Here is a 26974-nt window from a genome sequence, read left to right on the forward strand (position 1 = left end):
CCAGAAATTCAGGTAATGGGTGGCAAGCACGAGCCTCGAGGAGGCCAGGAGGACGCCCCCATGCGTCCTCACGGGGGCCAAGCCCCTTCTGGGGCTGCTCCTGGATCTGGGACGGTTGTTCTTTCTTGAGTCTCCCCCCAAATGTGGAAAGAAAGGAGAGACGTTTGCTTTAAAAATATCTTCAATAATAAGATCCTATTTTGGATGAAGAAGGAATGGAGATAAATATGAAAACATCTTTTTCTTTTTTTGATAAAATACAGTAAGGATATGTTTCCAGGTTTAAAATTAATGAAAATATAAAAAAGAAACTGGCTCCTGTTGCCTTGAGCCTAGTTCTGAGGTTCTGGGTCTGATCTGGGTGCAGACAGCGTGAGTTGGAGGGTGTCCTTGCGTCACAGCTCGACAGTACAGAGGCTCTGCTTCCCATCTAAGGCGTCTGTCAAGGTCCCCGGCTGCCTGGGGAGGCTTCTGGATCCGTGACCGCTGCCCCCCCGGGGGGCCCCTCTCCCTGCACAGGAGCCCCGGCAGGAGCCCCCGGCCAGCCAGCGTCCCGGAGGCCCTCACACCTGCCCCTCGGCGGGACCTCGGGGGCTCCCGTCCGGGGCCGCCCCCAGGGGTGCTGCGCCTGTGGGCGTGCCGGACGCCTGCTGACACACACACTGGTGCGGGTCACCGAGTCTTTGCCCCCCGCCGGGGTCCGTGTCGGTGCTGCTGTGCCGGGCGGCCTAGGCCTCGTGCGAGGACTGGGAGCTCCCCCGGAGCAGCAGGGCGCGGTAGGTGGGGGAGCTGAGGAAACGGGGGTAGGAGTCCCGGTGCATGAGCGTGTAGATCTGCAGCTGCGCGTCGTCGAAGGTGTGCGCGGACGGCTCCTGCATCTTCTTGTTGATGCCTTCCCGCACCCGGGAGTCCAGGCTCACCTGTGGGGCAGGACGCGGGGTCAGGGGCCCGGGGTGTCCCGCCCTCCCCCCGCCCTCGGTCCCCAAGGCGGTGCACCTCCTTGGGGGACAGGATGGACACGTAGTCCTCGTAGATGAGCCTGGCCTTCTCGTCCACCACGTGCTGGTTGGCCTCCGCTTTGAGCTCCTCGCACGCCAGCCAGAAGAGCATGTTCTCCTCGCTGTACTCCGTGCGCAGGAACTCCCGGAACACGCCGCGGCCCGCCGGGCTGTGCATCAGCTTGTCGAACGACTGCGCCCAGCTCCGCACCTCCTCGGGGCTTGGCGTGGCGCTGTGGGCAGTCCCGTGGGGAGTCAGGCCCGCGCCCCGCCCGCGCCCCCCCCCCCCGCCCGCGCCGGCCGCACCTACCACGCCTCACAGCTGGGCAGGGGCTGCAGCTTGTTGTCCCGGGAGGCCCGCCACGCGCGCCGCCGCTCCTCGTTCCTGGCGCAGACGGAAGGTGGCACGGCCTGCCCGGCGCACCCGGCCTCGGCCCACGCGTGTGCACGCACGGGCCCAGACGCGGGGCGTGAGGGCGCGGGCCGGGCCGCAGCCGGGCAGCCCCCCACCCCCACCCCTGGGACCCAGGCTGCACTCCAGCCCCACCCCTTCCTCTGTCTCCCTGGCCGTCCCCCGCCCCGCGCCCCCAGAGGCGCTGCTCCTGCTGCAGGAAAGCCCCGGCCGGCCCTGCCTGCGTCCGTCCCTCCCCGGGGTCACGACCTCTCAACCCTAGCTCCCACACAGGCCTCCGTTCCTCTCCTACCCCACCCGCTGGACCCCACAGCCGAGTCCTCTGCGAGGCCCGATTCACGACCCCGTCCCCGCTCAGGCCTGGGTGCTCACGGCTCAGCGGGTCCCCCTCCAGGTCCCCACAGCACCCAAGTTGGGCCAGGCCTCTGTGGCACGTGCACGCCCCCGACAGCCCTCCACAGGCCACAGAGCCGGTGACCGTGGGGCCCACCCTAGGGAGCTGCTCGGGACGCTCTCCCCCTCGCCCCCAGGCCGGGGCCCTGCTCGGTGTCCCCCAAGGGCTCCTTGCTCCGTAGGCCCCCGGGGCCAGCTCCGGCTGAGCACACAGGCGGTGGCCTGGCCAGGTGTGCACACGACACGCCCTTGGGGGAGCCGCCGGGCACGAAGGCCTACACGGTGTCGGGGCAGTGGCCACAGTCAGCAGGCCCGGCAGCCCCTGCGTGAGAGCCGTGGGCAGCAGAGGCGTCCTGCCCTCGGGTGGCCCCTGGGAAGGCACCGGAGGGTCTGCGGGCAGGACGCTGGGCCCCAGGTGTGTACCCCTCCCCTCCCCCATCCCCACGTACCAGGTGTGTACACCCCCGCCCCCCCCCCCCCCCCGCCGTCCCCACGTACCAGGAGCAGCTGCAACAGCAACACCAGCACAAGCAGCAGGGGTTGCGGCTGGGGGCAGCCGGGGGGGCCGCGTCATGACTGGACATCGAGGGGGGCCGGCCTGCCTCCTCTGGCCCTGCGTGCTGGCGACACGGGGGCCTCCTCAGCTCCAGCCCAGAACCTGGGGCCTGCACACCTCCCCCCGACTCCCCTGGTGTCACCCTTCCGGCCTCCCAGGCAGTCGAGGGTCCCCCAACTCCTCGTCCCCCCGCCCCGGTTCCCACAAGGGGGCAGAGGCAGGGGTGGAGGTGGTGCACCTGCTTCTCAGCCTCATGCGGGGTGGGCATGGGTGGGTGGAGGAGGTCGCCCGGGCTCCGTGGTGCTGGCTCCGGGACCCTCACCACAGCCTGGGGGTCTGAGAAGAGAGGTGGGGGTTCCCGCTGAGAACCTGAGACGACAGTCTCTACTTGCCTCTCCCTCCGCCCAGGAGCCCGAGGGGCCTGCTCCCCTGCCCCCACCTGCACCGGGACTGCGAGCAAGGGCAGGGGCGGTGAGGAGGAGCCAGACAAGATCTCCACAGGAGGTTCTGGGACACCCCCGTTTGCTCGGTCCCTGGGAAGCCGGAAGTCTGGGTTCCTCTTTCTTGGTTTCCGGCTCCTGGCCCCTCCCAAGGGGCCTGGGGGGCCCCAAGAGTCTGGGGCTATCAGCCTAATGCTCCCTCCATTCTGGGTTTTCTGTAGGGAGTGGGCGAGGTGGGGAGGGCTTGCCCCCCCCCAGGTGCCCAGATCTGCCCTCAGCCCCGGAGGGTTCCAGCCTGTTCGCAGCTGCCCAGCCTGCAGCCTGCGTGTGGGGCAGGACTTGAGGGTCTGGGGGTGTGGGGAATGCAGCAGGGCACAGTGAGGAGGGCCAGGCGCCTCGTGGGGGATGCAGGGCTCCTGAGGCCCAGACGCTGCCCCTGGCACCCCAACCCCCAGCGGGCACCTTACCACACCCAGGGCCTCCCAGCCTCCCTTCCCCCAGCCCCACCAGGCGGTGGAAGCCAGTGCAGCCTGGGGTGCCAGTCAGGGAGGGGAGCGGGGAGGAGGGCAGCAATGGGTCGGGGTGTCCAGCTCCCAGGGTCAAGGTGCGGGATCCCCAGACGGGGTGCGGGTCGGCATTGTTTACAATGCCTGTGCCCACGTTTCAAGGTGCAGGCGTGCAGGGGGCACTGGGCCCTGAAGCCCCCAGCGGGGGTGAGGAGCCCGAGCAGCCCCCCAGCCCCCCCCTTCCGTCCCCAAGGCCAACCACGGATCCCAGAGTCCATGCGGATCCCAGAGTCCACACCTGGGTGGCCGATCAGTGCCCCAGGGGCAGTCTGAATGCTTTCCCACCACAGCACCTGCCTCTGCCTGCCCTGGCCGGGGTGAGGACCCCAGGGCCCGGCTGCACCCCCGCACAGCCTTTGTGACCCCCCAGGCCTGCCCCCACCCCCGTCCCGGTGGCCAGCAGGCTCAGGACTTGCTTTCACTTCGTTTTCTCATGTAATTATCACATCACCCCTGGGCCTGTGGCCTTTCAACCCCCGCCTGGCCCACGTGGCCTGCTGGCTGCTGGGGTCTCGCAGGTGGGAAGGAGGGAGCGGCGGGGATGCCGGGGGCGCCGGGAGCCGTGCTCAGAGGTGCAGGGCCTGACTCAGGCACGCTCAGGGCACCCTTGCCTCTGGGGCCTGGGCACGCAGAGGCCCTGCCGTGACCCAGATCTAGGGCAGAGTGTGGGGTCCCCTGGGCTGAGGGCCCTGGCCAGCTGCCTGCTTCCCCTGAAATCATGGACATGGACGGGGAACCCTCAAACTGGGCCCCAGCCCGCCTTTCCTTCAGGGGTCTAGCTTGTAGGGAAGGGAAGGGGTGTGGCAACCCCCGAGGTCTGGTAGCCAGGCAGAGAACTGCTCTTCCTCCTCCGCACCCCTACCCGCTGCGAGTGGGGGCAGGGCCCCATCCCCCTCCACTCCCTGGCACCCCAAGGCTCTGCTCTGAACTGGAGGAGGGGCCAGGTCTGAGGGCGCCCACGTGCTGGGGGTCCTGGAGTGGATGCCTACACTGGCCCGGGGCTGGCGGGGTCTCCTGTTCACCCGCTGTCTCCTGAGGTCGCCCGGGGTGTGCACAGGGCTCCTGCCCCTCCGCCTGGCAGCTGGAAAGGGGCTCGGTCCCCTTTCCCAGCCCTTGGGCTCTGGCCCCCAAGTCTGGGATGGGGGAGGCTGGACGGGCAGCGAGCCTGGCCTCTGGGGACCGAGGCTCCCTTGGGAGCTGCTGCTACTCTGCTCCACAGAAGGAAAAAGAACGTCCCTGAGCCCGCCCAGTCCAAAAAAAGAATAAGAAAATGTGACAATCCCAGAAAAAAATGCCATAACCTTTAGGCGGAGGGTTGACAGGGGCTCCTTCCCCTGCTTCTGGCGCCCCTGCCTCCCCTCGGCCGCCCCCCGCCCCGCCCCCGCCCCGAGCGATGGGTGGGGCGGCCCCGGCCTGGGCCCGACCTCTGTGGCCCGGGGACCCTCGCCCGCCCCCAGGGCCGCGGTGCCGCCGACCCGTCTCCCTCCTCCTCCCGCCGCTGCGGGGTCTGCCCGGGGGGCGCGGCTCCGACTCGGGCCCGACGCCCCCGGGGCCTGGCCGCGCGCCCCACTCACCATCGGCCCAGGGGCGAGGCGCGGGCGGGAGGGCCGGTTCCCGCGGGGCCCCACCCGCTGCCGAAGGGCGCGCTGCAGCGACCCGGGTCCGCGGGCGGGAGGCCCTCCGCGGGGTGTGGAGGCGGCGGGAGCCCCGGTCAGCCCGGCCAGCCCCGAGCGAGCGGCTGCCAGGCGCGGGGCGGGGGCGCGCAGGGCGTCCCGCCGGGCCCTCCCCACCGGGCCGGGGGCGGGAGGCGCGGAAACCGGGGCTCTTCCGGCCCCCCCTTGAGCAATCACTTCCCCGGGCTCCGAGCTGCAGAAAGGGGAACCGGTGGCGGCGCCCCCTCCCCCCGCGCGGGGCACCGGCTCCGCTCCCGCCGCCGCCCGGGTCCACGTGGGCCCGCGGTCCCGGCGGCGCGGTCCGGGCTCCAGCCGCCCCCCCCGGCCGCCGACCCCCCGCGCGCACTCACCGGCCGCGCTCCCGGCCCCGCCGCCGCCGCAGCCCCGCGCACAGGTCCGGCCGCCGGTCGGGGAGGGGGCGCGGGCCGCAGTGCGCAGGCGCGGGCCGCACTTCCCCAAAGCGCGGGGCCGGGACTTCCTCGCGCGGGGAGGCGTCCGGCCCGCCCCGCCCCGCGCACCCCCGCCCCGCCCCCGCCCCGGGCTCCGCGGCCTCCCGAGGAGGCGGGTCCCCGCACCTGCAGCCCCGGGCGCTCCCGCGGGGGCCCGCGCCCGCCCTCCCGCCGCCGCGCGCCCCAGGGGCCCTCGGCCCTCCCCGGCCCCGGTGGTCGGCGCGCCCCGGCCCTGTCGAGGGGCCCGGTCGCCCCCGCCCCCGCCCCCGCCCCCGCGCCCAGGCCCCGCCGCTGACCCGGTCACTAAGCACAGCGCTCCGGGACCCCCACGCGGAGGGCCGACCTCCCACGCGCCTCGCTCGGCGGTGATGGGTGCCCCAGAGGTGGGCCCGGCTGCGCGCACGGACCGCGGGAGCCCGGGCTGGAGGTGCGCCGGGGGGGGGGGGGGGGGGTGCCGGGATGCTGGGGTGCCGGGGTGCCGGGATGCCAGGGTACTGGGATGCCGGGGTGCCGGGATGCCAGGGTGCTGGGATGCCGGGATGCCGGGGTGCCGGGATGCCGGGGTGCTGGGATGCCGGGATGCTGGGGTGCCGGGGTGCTGGGGTGCCGAGGTGCTAGGATGCCAGGGTGCTGGGATGCTGGGGTGCCGAGGTGCTAGGATGCCAGGGTACTGGGATGCCAGGGTGCTGGGATGCCAGGGTGCTGGGATGCCGGGATGTTGGGGTGCCGGGATGCTGGGGTGCCGGGGTGCTGGGATGCCGGGGTGCCGGGATGCCAGGGTGCTGGAATGCCGCGGAGCTGGGATGACGGGATGCCGGGGTGCCGGGGTGCTGGGGTGCCGAGGTGCTAGGATGCCAGGGTACTGGGATGCCGGGATGCAGGGTACTGGGATGTCGGGATGCCAGGGTACTGGGATGCTGGGGTGCCGGGATGCCAGGGTGCTGGGATGCCGGGATGCCGGGGTGCCGGGATGCCAGGGTGCTGGGATGCTGGGGTGCCGGGGTGCTGGGGTGCCGAGGTGCTAGGATGCCAGGGTGCTGGGATGCCAGGGTGCTGGGGTGCCGGGGTGCTGGGATGCCGGGGTGCTGGGATGCCAGGGTGCCAGAGTGGTGGGATGCCGGGGTGCTGGGGTGCTGGGATGCTGGGGTGCCGGGATGCCGGGATGCTGGGGTGCCGGAATGCCAGATGCCAGGTTTTTGGGATGCTGGGGTGCCAGGGTGGTGGGATGCTGGGGTGCTGGGATGCCAGATGCCGGGATTCCGGGATGCTGGGATGCTGGGTTGCCAGGATTCCGGGATGCTGGAGTGCTGAGATGCCGGGGTGCTGGCATACTGGGGTGCCGGGGTGCCGGGATGCCAGGGTGCTGGGATGCTGGGATGCCGGGGTACTGGGGTCCTGGAGTGCTGCAATGCTGGAGTGCTGGTATGCTGGGGTTCTGGGGTGCCAGGATGCCGGGGTGCTGCGATGCCAGGATGCTGGGATGCTGAGGTGCTGGGGTGCCAGGATGCTGGACGCCGGGGTGTTGGGATACTGGAGTGCCAGGATGGTGGGATGCCAGGGTGTTGGGATGCCAGGGTGCCCAGATGCTGGGGTGCCCAGATGCCGAGATGCTGGGGTGTTGTGGTACTGAGGTACTGAGATGCTGGGGTGCCGGGATGCTAAGATGCTGTGATGCTGGGGTGCCAGGATGTTGGGGTGCTGGGATGCCGGGATGTTGGGGTGCCGGGATGCCGGGGTGCTGGGGTGCCAGGATGCTGGGATGTTGGGGTGCTGGGGTGCTGGTGTGCCGGGATGCTGGGGTGCTGGGATGCTGGGGTGCTGGGGTGCCAGGGTGCTGGGATGCTGGGGTGCTGGGATGCCGGGGTACTGGGGTGCTGGGATGCTGGGGTGCCGGGATGCCAGATGCCAGGTTTCTGGGATGCTGGGTTGCCAGGGTGGTGGGATGCCGGGGTGGTGGGATGCCGGGGTGCTGGGATGCTGGGGTGGTGGGATGCTGGGGTGCCGGGATGCTAGGGTGATGGGGTGCTGGGATGCCGGGATGCCAGGGTGCTGGGATCCTGGGGTGCCTGGATGCTGCGATGCCGGGGTGCTGGGATGCTGGAGTGCTGAGATGTCGGGGTGCTGGGATGCCGGGGTGCCGGGGTCCTGGGATGCCAGGGTGCTGGGATGCTGGGATGTCGGGATGCCGGGGTGCGGAGGCACCGGGATGCTGGGATGATGCGGTGCCAGTGTGCTGGGATGCTGGGATGTCGGGGTGCTGGCGTGCTGGGATGCTGGGATGTTGGGATGCTGGGGTGCCAGGGCGCTGGGATGCTGGGGTGCTGGGGTGCCAGGATGCCGGAATGCCAGGATGCTGGGGTGCTGGAGTGCTAGGGTGGTGGGATGCCGGGGCGCTGGGATGCCGGGGTGCCGGGATGCTGGGATGCTGGACTGCTGAGCTGCCGGGGTGCCGGGGTGCTGGGGTGCTGGGATGCTGGGATGCTGGGGTGCCAGGGTGTTGGGATGCTGGGGTGCTGGCATGCCGGATGCCGGGATTCCGGGATGCTGGGATGCCGGGATGCCGGATGCCAGGTTTCTGGGATGCTGGGGTGCCAGGGTGGTGGGATGCTGGGGTGGTGGGATGCCGGGTGCTGGGATGCCTGGTTGCTGGGGTGCTGGGATTCTGGGATGCTGGGGTGCTGGGGTGCTGGGATGCCAGATGCCGGGATTCCGGGATGCTGGGATGCTGGGTTGCCTGGATGCCGGGATGCTGGAGTGCTGGGGTGCTGGGATGCCGGGGTGCTGGGATGCTGGGATGCCGGGGTGCTGGGATGCTGGGGTGCTGGGATGCTGGGATGTCGGGGTGCTGGCGTGCCAGGATGCTGGAATGTCAGGGTGCTAGTGTGCTGGGATGCTGCGGTGCTGGTGTGCTGGGATTCTGGGATGTCGGGGTGCTGGGGTGCCGGGGCGCCAGGATGCTGGGGTGCCGGGGCCCTGGATGCCAGAATGCTGGGGTGCCAGGATGCTGGGATGCTGGAGTGCCGGGATGCCGGGGTGTGGGATGCCAGAGTGCTGGGATGCCGGGGTGCTGGGATGCCCGGGTGCTGGGGTGCTGGGATGCTGAGGTGCTGGGATGCTGGGATGCTGGGGTGCCAGGATGCCAGATGCCAGTTTTCTGTGATGCTGGGGTGCCAGGGTGGTGGGATGCTGGGGTGCTGGGATGCCGGGGTGTTGGGATGCTGGGGTGCCAGAATGTTGGGGTACTGGGATGCTGGGGTGCTGGGGTCCTGGGATGCTGGGATGCTGGGGTGCTGGGATGCCGGGGTGCTGTGATGCCAGGGTGCTGTGATGCCAGGGTGCTGGGATGCTGGGATGCCAGATGCCAGAATTCCGGTATGCCAGGATGCTGGGGTGCTGGGATGCCTGGGTGTTGGGATGCTGAGGTGTGGGGTGCCAGGATGCTGGGATGCCGGGGTGCTGGGATGCCGGGATTTTGGGGTGCTTGGATGCCGGGATGCGTTATCAGAGCGGGGAGGATGGTGCTGGAGGCGCTGTGGGGCGCCGGGAGATTGTAGGCCAAGCCCGAAGGGAGCGTGGGACGCGGTCACGGAGGTGACAGGCCTGGGGGCCGGGGAGCCCCCTCATGTTGTGTGCCCAGGGACCCTGGCCGGCATGCCCGCAGAGCTATCTGGCAGCTCGAGTGGACAGGCTGGCCCGGCCCGGGCAGAGGCTGGAAGCCTGTCCAGCCGGAGGTGGCTGCTTCTCACTTAGCCTAGGTCACCGTCGGGGGAGGCAGGTCCTCAGAGACAGGCCAGCATCTGTCACACAGCCAGTCTGATCCCACAGTGACTGGCGTGGTGTCTACACCCACCTCCTGAGAAATGTGGGGGGCAGCGGACGGTGGGGGGAGGTCGGCACACCTCTCCCCCTCATGCCGTTCATTGTGCACTCCCTCCACCCTCCCCGCCCTCCAGACACTGTACAGTCTCCGGCCACTCCCCTGCACTCCGCTCCCCTCGCCCCAGCCCTTCTGGGTCTCCTGCAGCTTCTCTGGGGAGTCTGTCCCTGAACAGAGCGTATCCCCGGTCCACAGGAGGAATCCAGATGGGCTGGGCAGAATCTTGGTCAAAGTCATGCAGCAGGTGATGGTCCGGGACTTGAACCCAGGACCCTCTATCTGGGACGTGAATCCAGCCCCGGGAATCCACTTGCTCCCTCCGTCTCCCGGAGCAGAGGCCTCCCCTGGGCCCCACAGAAATGTCCTCAGCCACCTTCCCTGGCCTTCTTTGCAGAGCTGGGCGCCTTCCCCCGTGCCAGCTCAGTGCCCGCTGCTCAGCTGCCCGTGAGGCCACCCTCTTGCTGGGCTCCTCCACGGGGCTTTGTGTTCTTGCCTGATGTGGAGTGAGCACACCCGTATGGGGCCCTCTCCGCTCGCTCACAGCCCAGGTGAGACCCTGAGGTCTCTATTTTAAAGAGAGAGAAATGGAGACTCAGAGAAGTGATGAAACGAGATGTGCATTTACCAAACAGATGAACGAGGTGGTCAGCACGTCCCCAGGACACAGTGCTGCGTCCCGGGGGGTCAGGGCTGCCTGTCGTCCTGGCCTCCACTCCTGGACGGCAGGAAGCATCTCCTTCCCCGCCCGCCTGTCCTCAGCCCAGGCCACCCGTTCTCCCTCTGTTCCTCCTTCCCCAGCTCTGCGTCCCCCCCCCACTGCCCCCCCCCCCCAGAACTGCCACGGACACCAGCTCCACACACGGTTCTGGGCTTGCCTCCAGGCCAAGGACAGCGATGGCACAGAAGGATGCGGGGTGCACAGGGAGAAGGGCTGACGGAGGGCCACTCACAGGCCTCCCCGGCAGGGGTGGGGGCTTGTCTGCATCCCTATAGCCCCCCTGCCGCCCTGACCTCTGCGGGCCCCCACGTCTGCCACCCGCCTAGGGACTAGGAGGGAAGAGAAGGGGAGACGTGGCCCGGTTCTAGGCTCTGCAAAGCGCTCGTGTCAGAGGGAAGAGTAAGTACCCACGGGAAGATCTGTCCAGAAGGTTGGGAGAGACTTGAGTTCAGAGGGTCTGCAGGACGTGGACTTGTCAGAGTGGGACCAGGCTGCTTCCCTCGTGTGTGTGTGCACGTGTGTGGGGGGATCGAGCAGAGCTGACGGGGTCGCTCGGAATGAAAAGCTGCTTTTCTGTCTGGAGAGGTCGGCGCCTTCCTGACGGGGTCTCCCTTTCTGCCCCAGTTGCTGTCCTTGGAGGGCCTCGCGGGCACAGCTGTCCACAGAGGCTGTGCGGTCACTCGTCCTGCCCAGTCTGTCACCCTTCTCTGGGACCCCTGATGAAATGACCGACAATCTGGGGTCCCACTTGGGCCCTACTCTCACCCTGAGGTTGCCCTAACTGCTGGGGTTGTGACGGTTGCCCAGGGAGACTCTCCCTCCTGGGGGCTCTCATGGGCCCCAGGGCAGCAGGTGGGGGCGTCCTCCTTGAGTCTGACACCTTGTCCATCGTCCCCCACTCTGTGACATGGGATGTGGATGTGGGGAGGCAGCAGATCCATCCTCTCCCCTTCCCTCCTGGGAACCTGGAGCGAGGCAGCACAACGACCAGAGGGCTTGGACAATGAGCTCTTTACGCGGGAGTGTGGGGGCGCCGGCCCCGTGGGGGCGCGGTCAGCGTGGGAAGATGCTGCCCTCGGCTTTCTCCTCCAGGATGGTCTCCACGCGCCTCCTCTGCGGGTGGGACGGGCGGGGCCAGATGATGGGCGGAGGCGGCGACCCCCCTCTCCGCCCCGCCCGGGCCTGCGCGCACCTCCTGGCGGTCCAGGGGGTCGGGGATCCGCGTGGGCTTCAGCTGCGGCGGCAGGAACAGCTCCAGCCGGATGGCGGCGCGCGCGGACTCCTGCTGCTGGATGAGGAGCGAGATGGCCTCGGCCTGCAGGTGCAGGGTGGGGGCCGGCTGTCTCTGCGCCCGCCCCCCCCGCCCCCCGCAGCCCGGCCCTCCGCCCCCCCCCCTCCCCGTCCTGTCCTTTCCTCCGGCCCGGCGGGTCCCCGCCGCCCCCTGCCCTCCCTAACCCTCCCGCCGCACCCTGCCGCCCCCCCACCCCCGACCCCCACCCTCCCGCCGCCCCCCCCCCGTCCCCCCCACCCCTTCCGCCGCCCGGCCTCACCCGCAGGCGGATGTAGCGCAGCCGCAGGGCGCGGATCCGGCCTCGCGCCTCGGCCGCCTTGAGGACGCCGAGCAGCAGGTCCTGGCGCACCGCGGGCATCTCGAGGGGCCGCCCCCAGGCGCGCGGGTGGGGCATGGCCGCCCGCCCCTCCGGCGATGGGGTCGCGCCCGGCCCGGGGGGCTTCGCCGCGGGCGCCCGCGTGGCGCGCTCCTCCGAGGACGTCCCTTCTCTGGGCCCCCGCGGGCCCCCGCGTCCCGCCCCCTTGGCCGCTGGCGCCGGCATCTGGGCCCTGCCGGGAAGATGGGTCCCCCTGGGCACCCGCGGCCCCCCGCCCGGCGCCCGCAGCCTCCGCGCCGTTCCTTTCCTCTTCTCCCAGATTTATTTATTTATTGGAGGAGCGTGGCACGGCCTTGGGGGCGGGGGGCGGGGGCGGGGGGCACAGGCTGAGTCTTAAGCAAACCCGGGCTGGCGGGGGCCCGTCGGCCTCACCGCCCGAGACCGCGACCCCCGCAGCCCCGCAGCCCCGCAGCCCCGCAGCCCCGCAGCCCGGGCCCTGGCGCTGTCCTAGTTACCCTGCGGTCGCCAGGAGCCTCCGATCCAGTAGTTTCAGGGAATTCCTTTTCTGCCCACCGGCGGACGCTGAGAGCCGGGAGCTGACCTCTGGCCCTACCCAGGGGTGGGGACCGTGTTACACTGACCCGGGTGTGGCTTGGGACTCCCTCCCCACTGTCCCGGGACCCTGCGTGTGCCCAGCCCCGTGTCTGCGGTCGCCCCTCGCTGACCCCCACCCCCACGTCAGGGCTGCCCTCCTCTCCTCTCCTCTGCTTCTGCGCAGCCCTGGCCTAGGCCCGGAGACCGAGCGGCTGGGCCGTGGGCGGGGCGGGCCCGGTGTGTGCGGGGAGGCTGCAGCAGAGGGGGCGGCCGGCGGGACCTCCCGGCCGGGCCCCTGCTGGCCTCCGCCGAGGAGCGGAGCGCAGAGCCCCGCCCGGCCCGCAGCGGCGGGGGAGATGCCCGCGGGTCCTGGCTCAGCCCACAGCGCCTCGGGCCCAGAGCCGCTCCGAGGCACCATCGCCCCCCGCGCCCCGGCCCAGCTCAGCCAGGCCCCTGCCCCTTCCGCGTACCCCGTGCGCTCCCTTTTCTAGGGTCCCAGCCCCGCACGCAGCCCCGACTCGCTCGGGCTTGTTGACGCGGTTGCCTGGCAACCAGGAGTCCTGCCCTCCCTCCTGGCGGGGCGTGGCCGTCCATGGGGGCGGGGCGTGGGCGGAGCCAGCGTCCGAGGGCGGGGCCAGTGGGCGGGACCAGCGTCCTGGAGGGCGGGGTCAGCGTCCGGGGGCGGGGCCAGCGTCCGAGAGGGGCGGGGTCAGTGTCCGGGTAGGCGGGCCCAGCGTCCTGGGGGGCGGGGTCAGCGTCCGGGGGCGGGGCCAGCGTCCGAGAGGGGCGGGACCAGCGTCCGGGTAGGCGGGCCCAGCGTCCTGGGGGGCGGGGTCAGCGTCCGGGGTGGGCGGAGCCAGCGTCCGAGAGGGGCGGGGCCAGCGTCCGGGAGCTCGGAGCGCGCCCGCGGCCCGGGGCGAATGCCCGAGCTGTCCCCGCCCCTTCCAGGCTGGAGGAGGTGCCCGCCGGCTCTCCCAGCCCGGGGGCCCTTTCTTTCCTTCCTGGGGAGCCCCAAACATGCTCTTCTGGGGTCTGTGGGCCCAGCTTCCGGGCTGGAGAGGTCTTCGGGGCTGGTTTTTGGGGGGCCCAAAAGGGCTCCCCCAGCAGGTGTTGTTCCGAGGAAATGGAAACTGGGGCAGCGCTCAGGACCCCTCAGCTCTTCCAGTGCAAGTCTGGGTCCCACAAGGTCCCAGAGCCAGGTTTTGCCGAATCCCATATTTCTGGGTTCCTGAGTCCTGGCACCTCCATTTCTGTGATCTATTTGTGTATTTGTTAATTTCCTGATATTTTATAACCAATCTACTTCTCAGTTTATTCTGTAACTCAGTCATACACCGGTCAGTTTGTTCTAGAATCCATGAATTCACATGCTCGCACTCGTTTACATTAGTGCGTTGAGTCCATAATTTGCCAACGTGTGGTGACCCCCACGGTGCCGAGGCAACTGTCCCCCTCAATCACGGATGTGTGCCGAGGGCAGTGGGGCCTTCTTGGGAGTTTGGGGCCTGTGCCCCTGAGGGGGCAACTGTCCAGGCTTTGGGGGGGGTCATCAGCTGAAGTTCTGGGATTTGTGCAGGAGGTTGTTGATTGCTCACGTTGTTTTCGGAAGTTTGCTCTGGTTTCCTGGTGAAAAGGTCAACTATGATGTCATATCCCTGTATCCCAGGGCCTCACCAGCCCCAAGCTCCATAGAACGAGTGTCCATCCTTCCAGCCCCCCAGCCTTTGCCCCTTCTTGCCTAGCATGGGCCTTTGGGGTGTGGCCTGGGCCTTGGGATTCAGCGCCAACCTTGGGGCTTGTTGAAGACAAAGATCTCTGGGATCCAGAAGCAGTGAGGGCTAAGGGAGGCTGACCTAGCAGGCCACCTTCTCCAGGTAGGCGTCCTGGATAGGTACGGCCCAGGCAGGGGCTGCTTCTGGCTCAACCCACCCTGGTGGATTCTGGGAGACAGGTATCTGGACTCTCCTCTCAGCTTCCTAGTTTTGAGCCAGCAGGGAAGGGAAATATCCTGCTGGCCCCTGGCAGTGGAGTGGGTTTTATGGGGGGAGTGGGGGCATGCTTTCCTGTGAGAACAGGCTTGTAACTTTCCCTCTGTTTTTGTAGGATTCTCCTCCTCCCCGATCCTCGGAGAGCTGCTCATACAGCTCATGTTCCTAGAAGTACCTTCTTCCAGCTTCTCCCCACACCAGGCGGTTCCTGGGGGGCAGGGGGGACATCATTGTCATCCCCATGCATCTGGGCCCAGCCCCTGGGGGGGGACCACGCAGCAGGTGTCTTCCATCTGCTTCTGTGTCCAGGATGCATGGGGTTCTCGAGGGCTCATGGAAATGCTGAGTTCTAAAAGCATGTTGATTGGCGCCAAAGCCTGAAAATAAAACCCCAAAATAAAATCAAAAGCTGTATTAAATGACTACGAAATTTAACATAATATTGAAAATCTCCACTTGACTCAATTCTCTGGTCACCGTATATAACGATTATAAAGTCAAAATCACACCAAGTATTATTGGGTCGAAACTCAGAGTTGTTGACATCCTGCCCCTTGTTAACAGCACGCACCATGGCTGGGAACTCACCTGCCGGAGCGGCTGTCCTCTGGGCCGTGGCCGCCGGTTGGGGGGGGCGAGGCAGGTGCAGATGCAGGGGAGTGGCCAGGGTGCCTGCCTGAGGTGTCTGGGCTCCGACTCAAGGGCTCCGACTCAAGGTGAGGTGCATCCGACCCACTTTGTGGTGTGAGCCTCTGGGCCCCACGGCCTGCCGCGAGCGCCCGTGACTCCCGGGAGCAGCCGGCAGCGGTAAGCACAGTTTGTGGACACGTGGTCTGTGCCGTCGTTCCCGTGAGCTGCGAGCTCTGGCTGTCCTGGGTGCCCCGTGATGTGGGAAACTTCCTTCCCCTCATAGCCCATGGGCGAGTCCTGGGGGCAGCAGGGTGCCCTCCGTCCGCGGGCTCGGCTGCCTTGCTGTGGACGCTCTGCCGAGGGCAAACGGGCCATCAGCCGCCGCCCAGGTCCTGTGCGTCTGCTTCTTTTTGGGGGGGGGCGCGACGAGAGAGCGTGTGTGCATGGGGGGCGGCAGAGGGAGAGAGGAGGCGCCGGCAGGCTCCACACTCACACGCAGCTCGACGTGGGGCTCGACCTCACCACCCCGAGATCGTGACCTGTGCTGAAATCCACGGGTGGCGTACCGGACCGAGCCCCCCGGGCCCCAAGGCTGCTGAAACGCCACGATTCCTTTGGGGACGTCCTTTACCTCTGCCTCAGCTGGCGATTGGCCCCGAGGGGTGTGCCGCCGAGGGGTCTCAGGCTGAGGGCCCGCTGGATGGCAATACATGATCTGTTCCCAACAGTAGTGGGACCCCTCCTTGTTTCCAAGGTGCCTGGGTGGCCGGCGCTGTCCCCACCCGCTCCCAGCTTGGACGGGGACCCTCAGGCTCCGCGGCTGCCCACCGGCCGGTGGCTAGCTTTCATAGAACCACCTGTGTGCACCTGGCCCCACGGTCCCACGTCACCTGTGTTCTGTGCTGTCCGCATGTGATGTGTGTTTGAGGGTGTCCTGCTTTGGCCCCGGGCCCCTGGCAGGACGTGTCCCCTGCTGTCCTACGAGTGACACATGAGCCCTGGGTCTTACCCTGGCTGCTGGGGGGACCAGAGGCCCCGGGCCGTTTCCTCTGTGCCGCTGGCTCCCTCGTGGGAGCCCCGTAGGGTCCAGGGCTGGGCCACTGTCCCCCAGGGTGGGCAGTCAGCATCCCAGCCTGGCCACCCACTAGCTGGGTGACCAAGTCTGTCCTTGGCTAAGACTGTCCCTACGAGTGGCCAGATATCTGCCTCTGGCTGTCCTGCGTGCCAGGTCCCCTGGGTGCACTCCCTGGACGTCTTTCTGGACCAGCCTCACGGCCCCTCTTTCCCTCGTCTGTGCCTGAGGCTAGATTGCAAGGAGGAGGGCGTGGGTGCCTAGGGGGAGGCAGGGCCTGGGGTGGGCTGCTCAGACCCCGGGGGCGCGGCAGGGGGAGGGAGGCTACAGGAGGCCGAGCCTCCCCGGGCTCCTGAGGTCAGCGGGGTCACGTTTCCAGCGTCACCTGGAGAGTGCAGTGCACACGTGTGCCTCCTGGGTGTCTTCAGGCCTTGTTCTCTCCCGCTGCGCGCGGGACTTGAATGCACGTGGTGTGAGCTCACCTGTGTGAGTCTGTGCGTGTCTGAGCACCAGCCTGTGCTTGTGTGTTAATTCGTGTATCTGGGGGGGGCATCTTCGTGTGTGTTTGCAGGCATGTGAGCCTGTGTGTCCGCGTGAGTGTTCCTCTGGACGTGCCCCGTGTCTGCACACGTGTCCCTGAGTCGGCTGCGGTGAAGATGCAGAGGTAAGTCCTGGGGGACGGCCTGGGATGCTGAGTCCTAGGGCGCCTGCTTGCTCAGTCCTCTCCTGATTTGCCAGGTATCCTAGCAACGCTGCTGCTCGTCGCCTAGCAACCAGGTCCCCATCCTTGGAGATGGATGCTCCCAGCAGGGTCTGGGCTATGGGGGTAGAGCCTGTGCAGGAAGAATGACCCCAAGGTTTCGAGGCTGGTGACTTGGCTCAGGGGTCACCCTCATGGCCTGTGAAGCACCCTCCCAGTGCTGGGAAGGAGGCAGCTCCGTGGGAGCTGTTGGGCTGCTTGGGTGCCAGGGAGGGTGGCCCAGGCTGTGAGGGAATGATGCTCAGATGTTGCTCTGGGACCCAGGTGTGGCAGGGACGCCCTCAGTATGTCTCAAAGGGGTGCACAGATCTGGGTTCTAGCCCTGTCTCTGCCCCTTTGACGGGTGGCTGCACAGCGCTGAGGCTGGGTGCTCCTGTCACACGAAGGTGACGGGGTGGTGGGGAGGGAGCGCTCAGGCTCACGCTCACGCTCACGCTTATGCTCACGGTGGGCAGGTGGAGCACACAGAGGCACCCAGGAGCACAGCACAGTGTAGGCACCTGCTTGGCTCTGAGCCCTGGGGCTGGCTGTCCCTGTGTCCCCCGCCCATGGGACCGCGGGGGCCGGCTCCCCGGGGAGTGGAGTGCCAAGCCAGGCGGGTCTGCGTCCACCCGAGGTCCTGGTCTCTGCATCTTGTGTGTGTCTCCCGAGTCTCCGCCCGCGTGTGTGGCATCTCTGGCCCGGGTCTCGGTGGTGTCCTTGGGTGTCTGTCCCCTGACCCAGTCCCGCGTGCGTCCATGTCCTGTGTCCGTGGGCCCGAGCCTGTCCCTGTCCTTCAGCTCCGTGTGCGCCCGGTGCTGTGGCCTGGCGGTGACACCCCCCTCGGCCGCAGCCCCTCCTGCTCCAGCGCAGTCTCCGCCCCCGCCCCCCACTGGCTGCGGGGCTGCTGCGTCTGCTCCTCGGCTCCAGAAGGAGCAGCTGCTCCAGCGGGCTGCGCTCCCCCTGCGCTCCCCCTGCGCTCCCCCGGCTCCCCCGGCTCCCCCAGCTCCCCCTCCGGCTTGGATCCGGGCTCCCCTGCAGCCCCTCCAGCCCCAGATCACCGGCGGGATCCCTGCGGCGCTGCCAGTGCTGAGGCTGCTCGGCTCCCACCCGTTGCAGGTAAGGCCTGGGCAGTGGCCGCGGGTGTGGACCGGCGGGGTGGGGGGTGGAGGAAGAGGAAGGGGGCGGCTGGCTCACGCCCTGCGTCCCAGGTGTTTCTCGGCGTCTCCGTCCCTTCTGTGCCCGTGTGTGCGTGAGGGCAGGTCTGCGCCTGTGTGTGCGGCGTGTGCACAGGGATGGCGGTGTGTCCACGGTCCCTGTGGGTGGGCGCGTGTCTCCGCGTGTAGCTACATCCGCACATCCCACGTGGGAGTCTGCAGGCCAGACCAGACCGTGCCCTTGTCCACACGCCTGCCTCTCTCTGTCCCCGATCTGTGCGTGTCTGCTGTCCCCACGGTGTGTACGTGTGCGTGTGTCTGGGGCTGTCTGGGGGCACCGCGTGCCTGCGAGGCCGCCTCCGGGCTGGGTGAGGGCCGGGTGCTGCGGTCATGTGTCCTGTTCTCTCCCAGGTGCCTAGTGGCCTTGCACACAAGGAGGTGGCATGGAGTCCCTCTTCCCTGCCCCGTTCTGGGAGGTCCTCTACGGCAGCCACCTGCAGGGCAACCTGTCCCTCCTGAGCCCCAACCACAGCCTGCTGCCTCCCACCCTGCTGCTCAACGCCAGCCATGGCGCCTTTCTGCCCCTTGGGCTCAAGGTCACCATTGTGGGGCTCTACCTGGCCGTCTGCATCGGGGGACTGCTGGGGAACTGCCTCGTCATGTATGTCATCCTCAGGTAAGCTGGGGACCCGCCGAGGTCCCCTCCTGGTGAGTGCCACCTGCTGCAGAGGGGACACAGGCTGGGGGCTGTCTTGGGTGGGCTTGGCAGCTAGAGATTTTGCACAATTCCCATTCAATTTTTGGTCATCCTGTCAGGCAGGGGCAGGGGCAGGGGCAGGGTCCGGGTCCACACGGAGGCCCTGCATGCTCGAGTCTTCACGGCTGGGGCACCTGACTGGGGGAGGGCGTGGGAGGGGATCAGCTCTGCCCACCCCAGTCCGGCCGGGGGTGGGGTGCAGCCATGTCCCAGATGGAAGGTCACCCTGACTCCCTGATCCGAGCTGCGGGCCACCCTGGGAGGGGCTCACGGCTGGCACAGCGACCCGGGAGGCGGCTCTGGCGGCCTGTTGCAGGGCCCGCGTGGCCAGGTGCCCGAAGCCCCTTCCCTGGGGCCCCAGGGCTCCGTCTTGGCTGGAGTCGGGGCTGACTCAGCATCTGCTGGTGCTCAGAGTGGGGAAGCCCGTGGGATCAGGAGCGGTGGCCCGGCTGCAGGTAGGGGGACACCACAGGGGGACAGTGTGAGGACGTGCATGTGTGTGTGTGTCCGTGTGTACACATACGTAGAGCATGCACACACACGTGTGAATGCACATGCGTAGGTGGGCACAGAACTGTTGGTGCCCACACACGGATGTACGAGAGTGTGTGCACATAGGAGCTAGTGTGGCACATGGTGTACACGCATGTGCACACACGTACATGCATGCAGGTGCACCTCAGGCTGGACATGCACACATGAGCACGTACACGCGAGTGTGCACACCGTGAGCGTGTGGACATGGACGTGTGCAAGGTGTGTGTTGGTGTGTTCGGTGCACATGCTTGCACAAGGGGCAGGGGAGAGCTGCTCTGGGCCCAGTGCTGAGCTCCAGGGGCCGGGGCTCACACGCCCCTTTGCGTCTGGAGGTGCACAGGCGTGCCGTGCGTGAGACGCGCCCCCACCTGGGTGGTCCTGTTCCCTTCTCCTTGTCGCTGCCTCTCCGCCTCTGTCCTCTGCACTGGGCGTCAGCGCCCGGAGCCACGTCCTGATCAGAGCAGACAGGGGCGCTGTGTCGCCTACGGCGGTCCTTGCACAGCCGAGCGGCCACGGGCCCGAGGGGCAGCGCCGAGCATGCTGGGCCCGCACTGGGTGGGCTCCTCGGGAGGCAGAGACCCCAGGCCCCCCGCCCTGCTCTTTCTAAGAGATTTTATTTTTAAAAAATTTTTAGAATTTATTATTATTATTATTATTTTTTGAGATTTTATTTTTTAAAGAGGGGTTTTAGGTTCAAAAGCAAAGCTGAGAGGAAAGGACGGAGGTTGTGCAGACTCCCTGTGCCCTGCGGGCTCATCCCTCCTGAACCCCAAGCCTCCAGCACCCCCTGCCCCGTCTACTGTCTCCAGAATGTCATGCACCCGGCATCACAAGTGTGCAGCTTTCTCAGATTGGCTCCTTCCCCTTAGTGATATGTGCTCAGGACTTCTCCATGGCTTTTCATGGCTCCTTTCTTTCTTTCTTTTTTAAGATTTTAAAAATTCCTTCATTTCAGAGAGAGAGCAAGAGAGTACACAGGAGAGGAGGGTGGAGGGGCAGAGGGAGAAGCACCCCCCCCCCCCGCCCCCCGGCCCCTGCCAGCTCATTTCTTTTTATCACTAAATAGTGTTCGATTTCCTGGATCTACCAGTTTGCTAATCCGTCAGCTACTGAAGCACGTCGCAGTTGCTTCCAGGGCCTGGCAGTAATGACTACAGCTGCTAGAAACATCGGTGTGGGGGCGCCTGGGGGGCTCCGTCAGTGACGCATCTGCCCGCGGCCCAGGTCCTGCTCCCGGGGACCTGGGAGCCTGCGGGCCCTGCGTTGCCAGGCTTCCCCCCGTCTCTGCCCATGCCCACTGCTCCTACGCTCACTCTCTCTCTCTCAAATGAATAAATAAAAAAAATCTTAAAAAATCCGTGTGTAGGTTTTTATGCAGATACAAGTTTCCACCTCCTTTGGGTTATTGCCGGATCTTACGGCAAGATTATGTGTAGCTTGGTGCGAAGCCACCAAACCGTCTCCCGAAGCGGCTGCCGCATTTTGCTGCCCCACCGGCGACAGTGAGGGGTCCCGCGGCTTCCCGCCTCCCCAGGCTCTGGCGTCCGCGCTCCGGGTTCTGCTCACTCTGAGTGTGTACTAGTATCTCACTGCTTTAGCTGGTGACGTGTCTGTTAACGTCTTTGCCCCCAGCCCCGCCCCCGTTTTTTTTTTTTTTTCGAGAGAGAATCTCAAGCAGACTCCCTGCTGAGCGCAGAGCCCAGAGTAGGGCTCGACCCCAGGACCCTGAGGTCAGGATCTGAGCTGAAACCAAGGGTCAGACTCTCAACCCACTGAGCCACCTGGCGCCCCTGTTTTCTCACTGCGACTTTTAGGAGTTCCTTGTATATCTGGGCACATTCCTGCAGCAGATGCGTCTCTGGCAAATCCTTCCTCCCGTCTGTGGCTGGTCTTCTAGTTGGCTTGATCCTCTGCCTTTCTACCAGCTCTCTTCAAGACCACTGAGGTCACCTGAGCCTGTGTCCTCCTGCTCAGAGCAGGGAATCCAAGCAGCATTTTTGAAATCTTTTTTTTTTTTTTTTTATTTATTTATGATAGTCACAGAGGAGAGAGAGAGAGAGAGAGAGAGAAAGAGGCAGAGACACAGGCAGAGGGAGAAGCAGGCTCCATGCACCGGGAGACCGACGTGGGATTCGATCCCGGGTCTCCAGGATCGCGCCCTGGGCCAAAGGCAGGCGCCAAACCGCTGCGCCACCAGGGATCCCCCTTTTTTTTTTTTTTTATTTATGAAATCTTTTTTTTTCTTAAGATTTATTTATTTATTTATGATAGACATAGAGAGAGAGAGAGGCAGAGACACAGGCAGAGGGAGAAGCAGGCTCCATGCCCGGAGCCGGACGCGGGACTCGATCCTGGGTCTCCAGGATCGTGCTCTGGGCCAAAGACAGGCGCTAAACCGCTGAGCCACCCAGGGGTCCCCGCATTTTTGAAATCTTTTTTTTTTTTTTTTTGCATTTTTGAAATCTTAAACGAGATAAAGTCCGTGCGAAGAGCTCGGCGTAGTGTCTGCCAGTGTGGGGACCCTTGCTGTTATTTGGTCATAGTTGAGGCCCGTTTGTGCATATTCCAAAGATGCGGAACTGACTCCAGATTCCTTTGTGGCAGCTTAGCTGACATGGAGCATTGTCATCTCCGGTGTTGCCGCTGCCCACACCACCACCGCCTCCATTATCACTCCTGCCCCGACAGCCTCTGCCATCACCACGACCATTGCCGCTGTCTCCACCGCCACCTCCACCGCCTTCACTGCCACCTGATTGTTACCACCATCAGCACAGCTACCGCCACCATAATTACCACCTTCCCTGCCACCATCACCACTCTCACAACTCTTAGTTCATTCGACAGATATTTACTAAGCAGCCATCCCGTGCCCAGAGCTGTTCCTCGGATACAGCCAGACCTCACTAGCACCCCTCCCAGCCCCGTCACCACTTCCTGTCTATCCCTAGACCACAACATGGCCTGGGAGGGCCGTGGATGTGCCCTTACAGACTTCGGAGCCCTCAGATGCCTCTGGTGTCTGTAGGGCCAACGTTGTAATCCGTGAAGGGTCTTCAGGAAGACTTGAAAGGGAGGGAGGAGGACAGGTTCTTTTTCTTGTGATTCCGGGCCCTTTGCTCCCATGTGGAGTCCGATGCATGCTCCACTACCCTTCACACCCAGCTTTTCCAGAGTGGACCGGTCTTGGGTTTGGAACCCTTGTGTGTGCCGGAAGTACTGCTGCGCCCAGCTCCATGCCCTTGGGCTGGGCCTAGGAACCCTCCATCTCGCCAGGGTCTCAGAGTGGGTGTCCCTCATGGTGGCAGTAAGAAGGGCCCTGGTGGCCCAGTCCAGCCAGGGGGACCGGGTGAAGCCTTCCCTCTCCCCGTGTTCTCTGCAGACACACCAAGATGAAGACAGCTACCAACATCTACATCTTTAACCTGGCCCTGGCGGACACTTTGGTGCTCCTGACATTGCCCTTCCAGGGCACAGACGTCCTCTTGGGCTTCTGGCCATTTGGGAACGCCCTGTGCAAGACGGTCATTGCCATCGACTACTACAACATGTTCACCAGCACCTTCACGCTGACCGCCATGAGCGTGGACCGCTACGTAGCCATCTGCCACCCCATCCGCGCTCTCGATGTCCGGACGTCCAGCAAGGCCCAGGCTGTCAACGTGGCCATCTGGGCCCTGGCGTCTGTCGTCGGCGTTCCGGTGGCCATCATGGGCTCTGCACAGGTCGAGGACGAAGGTCAGTGGGGGGCCCCCTTCCCCAGTGCTGCTGTCCCCCGGACCCCAGACGGTCCCTCCCGGTTCACCTGCCCGGCCCTGCTTGTCTCCCTGCAGAGATCGAGTGTCTGGTGGAGATCCCCACGCCCCAGGACTACTGGGGCCCCGTGTTCGCCATCTGCATCTTCCTCTTCTCCTTCATCATTCCCGTGCTCATCATCTCCGTCTGCTACAGCCTCATGATCCGGCGGCTGCGCGGCGTCCGCCTGCTGTCGGGCTCCCGGGAGAAGGACCGGAATCTGCGGCGCATCACGCGGCTGGTGCTGGTGGTGGTGGCCGTGTTCGTGGGCTGCTGGACGCCCGTCCAGGTCTTCGTGCTGGTCCAGGGGCTGGGCGTGCAGCCGGGCAGCGAGACTGCAGTGGCCGTCCTGCGCTTCTGCACCGCCCTCGGCTACGTCAACAGCTGCCTCAACCCCATCCTCTACGCCTTCCTCGACGAGAATTTCAAGGCCTGCTTCCGGAAGTTCTGCTGCGCCCCTGCCCTGCGCCGGGAGATGCAGGTGTCTGACCGCGTGCGCAGCATTGCCAAGGATGTGGCCCTCGCCTGCAAGACCTCTGAGACGGTGCCGCGGCCCGCATGACTAGGCGTGGACCTGCCCATGGTGCCCGTCAGCCCGCAGAGCCCGTCAACGCCCAACACGGAGCTCACCCAGGTCACCGCTCTCTAGGCTGACGCCCAACCTGAGTCCTGAGTATTGCAGGCTCGTGGACTTCACTGTGGCCCCAGGGGGCCTGGTGACATCATGGGACAGGTCGGACTAAAGCTGCCCTCCTGGTACGGAGCAGAGAGGGGACACAGGACCCACGAGCCAGCATGGCTGGCCGCAGCCCAGGCCGCCTTCCACCCCATGGACGCTTCTGGCCTCTCCCCTGCTGTACCCTGTGTGCTCTTGGTGTCCCACACCTGGGGGTGTAGCCACAGCGTGCCAGGCCTGTGCCCTTTGCTGTGTGCTGGCTGCATGGAGCCGGGCGGCCCCTCCTCGGGGCAGCGGGACGAGCTTGGAGCTGTCGAGATCGCTGGCAGGCATCTGCGGGCAGCCGGGCTTGACGCTGCGGAGCCGGGCCTGCCTGGGCCTCCACCGCTGTCACTCCTCGTCCCCGCTCTCGCTTCTGAGAGGTTCCTCCGTGGGGCTTTCCGCTCCAGAAGCACAAAGAACTATCAGCACAGGAGTGGCTGTCCGGGTGCGCAGCGGTGGCTCAGGAGGACCCCCTCGGGCCACACTGCCGTTCTGTGTGTCCCGGCCTGGCTGCTCAGTGTGGGGCGGCAGGGGCGCCCTGCCCTGCTCTGTCTGGGGGCCCATGGAAGTCAGGGGGCAGCAGCTCTGCAGCTGGCAGGCCCCTGTGCCCTGTCTGGATCCCGGTGGCCTTGGAAGAGGAGTGGCACTTGGGATGGGCTCTGCTCCGCCTCTCCAGCGAACGATCCCTGCTTCATTTACCGGCGGTGGCCGGGGTCTGCGGGGAGGCCTGAGCTTCCTGCTGCCGGGACTTGGCTTGAAGGGGCCGCCTCGGGAGCTGGGCTTAGGGCTCGGCAAGGCCTCCCTGAGCCAAGTGTGGGAGCCCCGAGGGGGACGAGGACCCTCCCCGCTCTGGAAGCTGCACTTTGGTGACTCTGCGAACACTCTTCCTGCAGATAAACTATCGAAACACTCGCAACACTGAAAAGACTGTCCTGCCCCCGTCCGTGAGCCGGGCTGCGGGCCTCAGCCAGGTGACCTCGGGCACCTGCAAACAACAGGAAGCGCTGACTTTGGGCCAGCTTCCCGGCTCCAGGGAGCCCTGGCTCTGGGGGTGGATCCTGGGGAGGCTCGGGAGGCGCAGCTGCCACAGCGCGGGCCTTCCATGGCGAGGCCCAAAGACCTGTATCTTCATGTATTTATGCATGTGACGAGCATGATTTCCCCCGCATGTCACCAACCCTGACCTCGCATCCAGGGTTCCCTAATAAACCCTTGCACATGACCTCTCAGGAGGAGGGACGCTGGAGGGTCAGCGAGGGCACTGGGTTGAGGTGCTCCCGCACCGGCAGATGGGCCGGATTTCAGTGATGGTCCCTTTGCCGTTAAAACACACATGTAGGGACACCTGGGGGCTCAGCGGTTGGGCACCTGCCTTCGGCTCAGATCATGTCCCCGGGATCCAGGATCGAGTCCTGCATCGGGCTCCCTGCGAGGAGACTGCTTCTCCCTCTGCCTGTGTCTCTGCCTCTCTCAACCTGTGTCTTTCATGCATAAATAAATAAATCTTAAAAAAAAAACCCACACATTTAGCACCCAGGGAAAATTGGGGGGTGATGGGCCGACAGCAGCAGGTACGTGAAGACCGCTAGGGCATGGTGGGGCTCCGGCGGCAGCTGCCCAAGCAGGTATCCCGGGCGCCAACCGTCTTGCGGCAGAGGCTGTGCATCCAGGGCTGACCCCGACCTGGATGCCCACCCCCACCCGCACCCCGACCCCCACCCCCACCCCACCGACTCCCACCGCTCACCCCCACCCGCACCCTGATCCTCACCCCAACCTGCACCCCCACCCCCACCTGCACCCTGACTCCCACCGCCCACCCCACCCCGACCCCCTCCGCCACCCTTACCCCTCCCGCCTCAGCCTTGCCCCCTTACCCCCCACCCGCCCCCGTTCCCTGCTCCCCTGGGGTTGGTCAAGCCTCCCAGGCTCTCCCAGCCTTGGCTTCCTCACCTGTGCTTGAGAGGTTGTGCAGGAAGACAGGGCCCGGGGTGGGGTCCACGGCCAGTCGCCAGGCCAAGGCAGCTGAGGGCGCTCCTGCCGCTCGGGACTTTGCTGCCCAGGGGCGCTGTGACCGTGGAGGGTGGGGGCGGCGGACCCCAGGGGAGGGCCGGGCTCTCCGTGGGTGGAGGAGTCCGGAGGCTGGGGACTGCCACCCCGTCTCAGAAGTCACGGTGGAAAAAAAAAAAAAAAGGGATCCCTGGGTGGCGCAGCGGTTTGGCGCCTGCCTTTGGCCCAGGGCGCGATCCTGGAGACCCGGGATCGAATCCCACGTCAGGCTCCCGGTGCATGGAGCCTGCTTCTCCCTCTGCCTGTGTCTCTGCCTCTCTCTCTCTCACTGTGTGCCTATCATAAATAAATAAAAGTTTAAAAAAAAAAAAAAAAGAAGTCACGGTGGAGAGAGCAGAGACCACCAGCCTGCGAGGGTGTGGTGGCTGCTGGCAGGTGTGGGGCCCAGCAGCCCAGGTGGGCACCGTCTTGGGGGGGATGGCTGGACCGAGGCTCCCCTCCCGGGGTCTCACCCTTGCACGGGGTCCCTCGCTCCTGACTCAGGTGGGCTTGGGGGGGCTGTGCCCGGCTTGGCTGATCCTGACCTGCCTTGGTCCTCGCTGTGGCGTCCCCAGTGGCCAGGGGGCAAACGGGGTCAGGATCAAAGGCCAGAGGGTCTCTTATCCTAGCGCTCCTCCCTCCCCTCCTGTTCCCACTTCTCAAGAAAGCAGCTCCTGCCCTGTTGCTCGCTCATTTGCACCTCACACCTGCTGGCACCTCCGTGCGGATGGTGAGGATGGTGTCGAGAGCCTCAGCACCTCAAGAAGCTGCAGGGCCAGAGCTGAGGCAGTAATTAGGGCCGCCGCTGGCTGAGGGATGATGGCAGGGCAGCGGGGACACAGGGCCCAGAATCTTCCGGGGGGAGATGCGGGTGTTAATGGTGGTTTGAAAAAACGTCCACAGCCCCCGAGTGTGGGCGGCCTGGTGACCTGCTTCTAATGACCAGAATGTGGCAAAGGCCTTCCAAGATGGTCTTAATGGTGTCGAGGCCTCCTCTTGCCTCTCCTTCCCACCACTCGCCCTGCAGGACCAGCCGCCCCGCGGTGAGGTCACCCAAGCAGCCCTGGGGAGAGTCCATGCGGTGAGGACCACGGGAGGGGCCTCCTTGGAAGCAGCACCTGCAGCCGGACCGGCCCCCAGGGCCCCGGAGCCCCAGCCGGGGGCCCGACTGTAGCCTCGGGAGAGTCCCCGACCCAGAACCGCTCCAAAACTGCTCCCAAATTCTTGACCTGCGGGAGCTATGAAATAA

At 66.1% G+C, this 26974-nt stretch overlaps 4 protein-coding genes across 12 annotated transcripts; 1 reads left to right on the top strand and 3 right to left on the bottom strand.

Annotated features, from left to right (window-relative positions):
• Window positions 1-163: 163 nt before the first annotated feature.
• On the bottom strand, window positions 164-5518 carry RGS19 (regulator of G protein signaling 19). 6 transcript variants are annotated; one of them, XM_025470769.3, is made up of 6 exons: window positions 5389-5518; window positions 2598-2695; window positions 2302-2423; window positions 1309-1383; window positions 997-1231; window positions 164-920 (listed from the first exon to the last, which is right to left on the bottom strand). In XM_025470769.3, exons 2-6 carry the CDS (start codon window positions 2625-2627, stop codon window positions 729-731), a joined length of 654 nt encoding a protein of 217 aa, XP_025326554.1. In that variant the 5' UTR covers window positions 2628-2695; window positions 5389-5518; the 3' UTR covers window positions 164-728. The 6 variants fall into 6 exon arrangements, with proteins under 6 accessions (XP_025326554.1, XP_025326555.1, XP_025326556.1 ...); XM_025470770.3 differs by lacking the exon at window positions 5389-5518 and adding an exon at window positions 4940-5080; XM_025470771.3 differs by lacking the exon at window positions 5389-5518 and adding an exon at window positions 2799-3702.
• LOC125753508 (basic proline-rich protein-like) lies at window positions 5385-8007 on the bottom strand. The gene is made up of 4 exons (XM_049100392.1): window positions 7347-8007; window positions 6351-7241; window positions 5614-6285; window positions 5385-5488 (listed from the first exon to the last, which is right to left on the bottom strand). Exons 1-4 carry the CDS (start codon window positions 8005-8007, stop codon window positions 5385-5387), a joined length of 2328 nt encoding a protein of 775 aa, XP_048956349.1.
• OPRL1 (opioid related nociceptin receptor 1) lies at window positions 5775-25215 on the top strand. 3 transcript variants are annotated; one of them, XM_035705828.2, is made up of 5 exons: window positions 5775-5914; window positions 16545-16637; window positions 18281-18545; window positions 22546-22901; window positions 22997-25215. In XM_035705828.2, the coding sequence occupies exons 3-5, from the start codon at window positions 18313-18315 to the stop codon at window positions 23518-23520; spliced, it is 1113 nt and encodes a 370-aa protein (XP_035561721.1). In that variant the 5' UTR covers window positions 5775-5914; window positions 16545-16637; window positions 18281-18312; the 3' UTR covers window positions 23521-25215. The 3 variants fall into 3 exon arrangements, with proteins under 3 accessions (XP_035561721.1, XP_025326563.1, XP_048956254.1); XM_025470778.3 differs by lacking the exons at window positions 5775-5914; window positions 16545-16637 and adding an exon at window positions 17692-17831 and having other exon boundaries at window positions 22997-25214; XM_049100297.1 differs by lacking the exons at window positions 5775-5914; window positions 16545-16637 and adding an exon at window positions 17879-18167.
• LKAAEAR1 (LKAAEAR motif containing 1) lies at window positions 11079-12902 on the bottom strand. Of its 2 annotated transcripts, none has more exons than XM_035706030.2 (5): window positions 12754-12902; window positions 12205-12298; window positions 11633-11921; window positions 11275-11397; window positions 11079-11195 (listed from the first exon to the last, which is right to left on the bottom strand). In XM_035706030.2, the coding sequence occupies exons 1-5, from the start codon at window positions 12875-12877 to the stop codon at window positions 11136-11138; spliced, it is 690 nt and encodes a 229-aa protein (XP_035561923.2). In that variant the 5' UTR covers window positions 12878-12902; the 3' UTR covers window positions 11079-11135. The 2 variants fall into 2 exon arrangements, with proteins under 2 accessions (XP_035561923.2, XP_048956255.1); XM_049100298.1 differs by having other exon boundaries at window positions 11633-12041; window positions 12754-12801.
• Window positions 25216-26974: the final 1759 nt, after the last annotated feature.

The sequence above is a fragment of the Canis lupus genome, chromosome 24, assembly GCF_003254725.2.
Source record: "Canis lupus dingo isolate Sandy chromosome 24, ASM325472v2, whole genome shotgun sequence".
In the NCBI taxonomy this organism is placed as follows: Eukaryota; Metazoa; Chordata; class Mammalia; order Carnivora; family Canidae; genus Canis; species Canis lupus.

Coding starts and splice junctions, on each gene's coding strand:
- OPRL1 (XM_035705828.2), top strand. CDS start 18,313: ATGGAGTCCCTCTTCCCTGCCCCGTTCTGGGAGGTCCTCTACGGCAGC. Junction 18,546..22,545: donor GTCATGTATGTCATCCTCAG/GTAAGCTGGGGA, acceptor TGTTCTCTGCAG/ACACACCAAGATGAAGACAG. Junction 22,902..22,996: donor TGCACAGGTCGAGGACGAAG/GTCAGTGGGGGG, acceptor GTCTCCCTGCAG/AGATCGAGTGTCTGGTGGAG.
- LOC125753508 (XM_049100392.1), bottom strand. CDS start 8,007: ATGCCAGCACCCCAGCATCCCAACACCCTGGCACCCCAGCATCCCAGC. Junction 6,286..6,350: donor CCCTGCATCCCGGCATCCCA/GTACCCTGGCAT, acceptor CCGTCATCCCAG/CTCCGCGGCATTCCAGCACC. Junction 5,489..5,613: donor GGGAGCGCCCGGGGCTGCAG/GTGCGGGGACCC, acceptor GCTTTGGGGAAG/TGCGGCCCGCGCCTGCGCAC.
- RGS19 (XM_025470769.3), bottom strand. CDS start 2,627: ATGCCCACCCCGCATGAGGCTGAGAAGCAG. Junction 1,384..2,301: donor TGCTGTTGCAGCTGCTCCTG/GTACGTGGGGAC, acceptor CGTCTGCGCCAG/GAACGAGGAGCGGCGGCGCG. Junction 1,232..1,308: donor CTGCCCAGCTGTGAGGCGTG/GTAGGTGCGGCC, acceptor GACTGCCCACAG/CGCCACGCCAAGCCCCGAGG.
- LKAAEAR1 (XM_035706030.2), bottom strand. CDS start 12,877: ATGGACGGCCACGCCCCGCCAGGAGGGAGGGCAGGACTCCTGGTTGCC. Junction 11,922..12,204: donor AGGCTCCTGGCGACCGCAGG/GTAACTAGGACA, acceptor TCTTCCCGGCAG/GGCCCAGATGCCGGCGCCAG. Junction 11,398..11,632: donor TGCGCTACATCCGCCTGCGG/GTGAGGCCGGGC, acceptor CTGCACCTGCAG/GCCGAGGCCATCTCGCTCCT.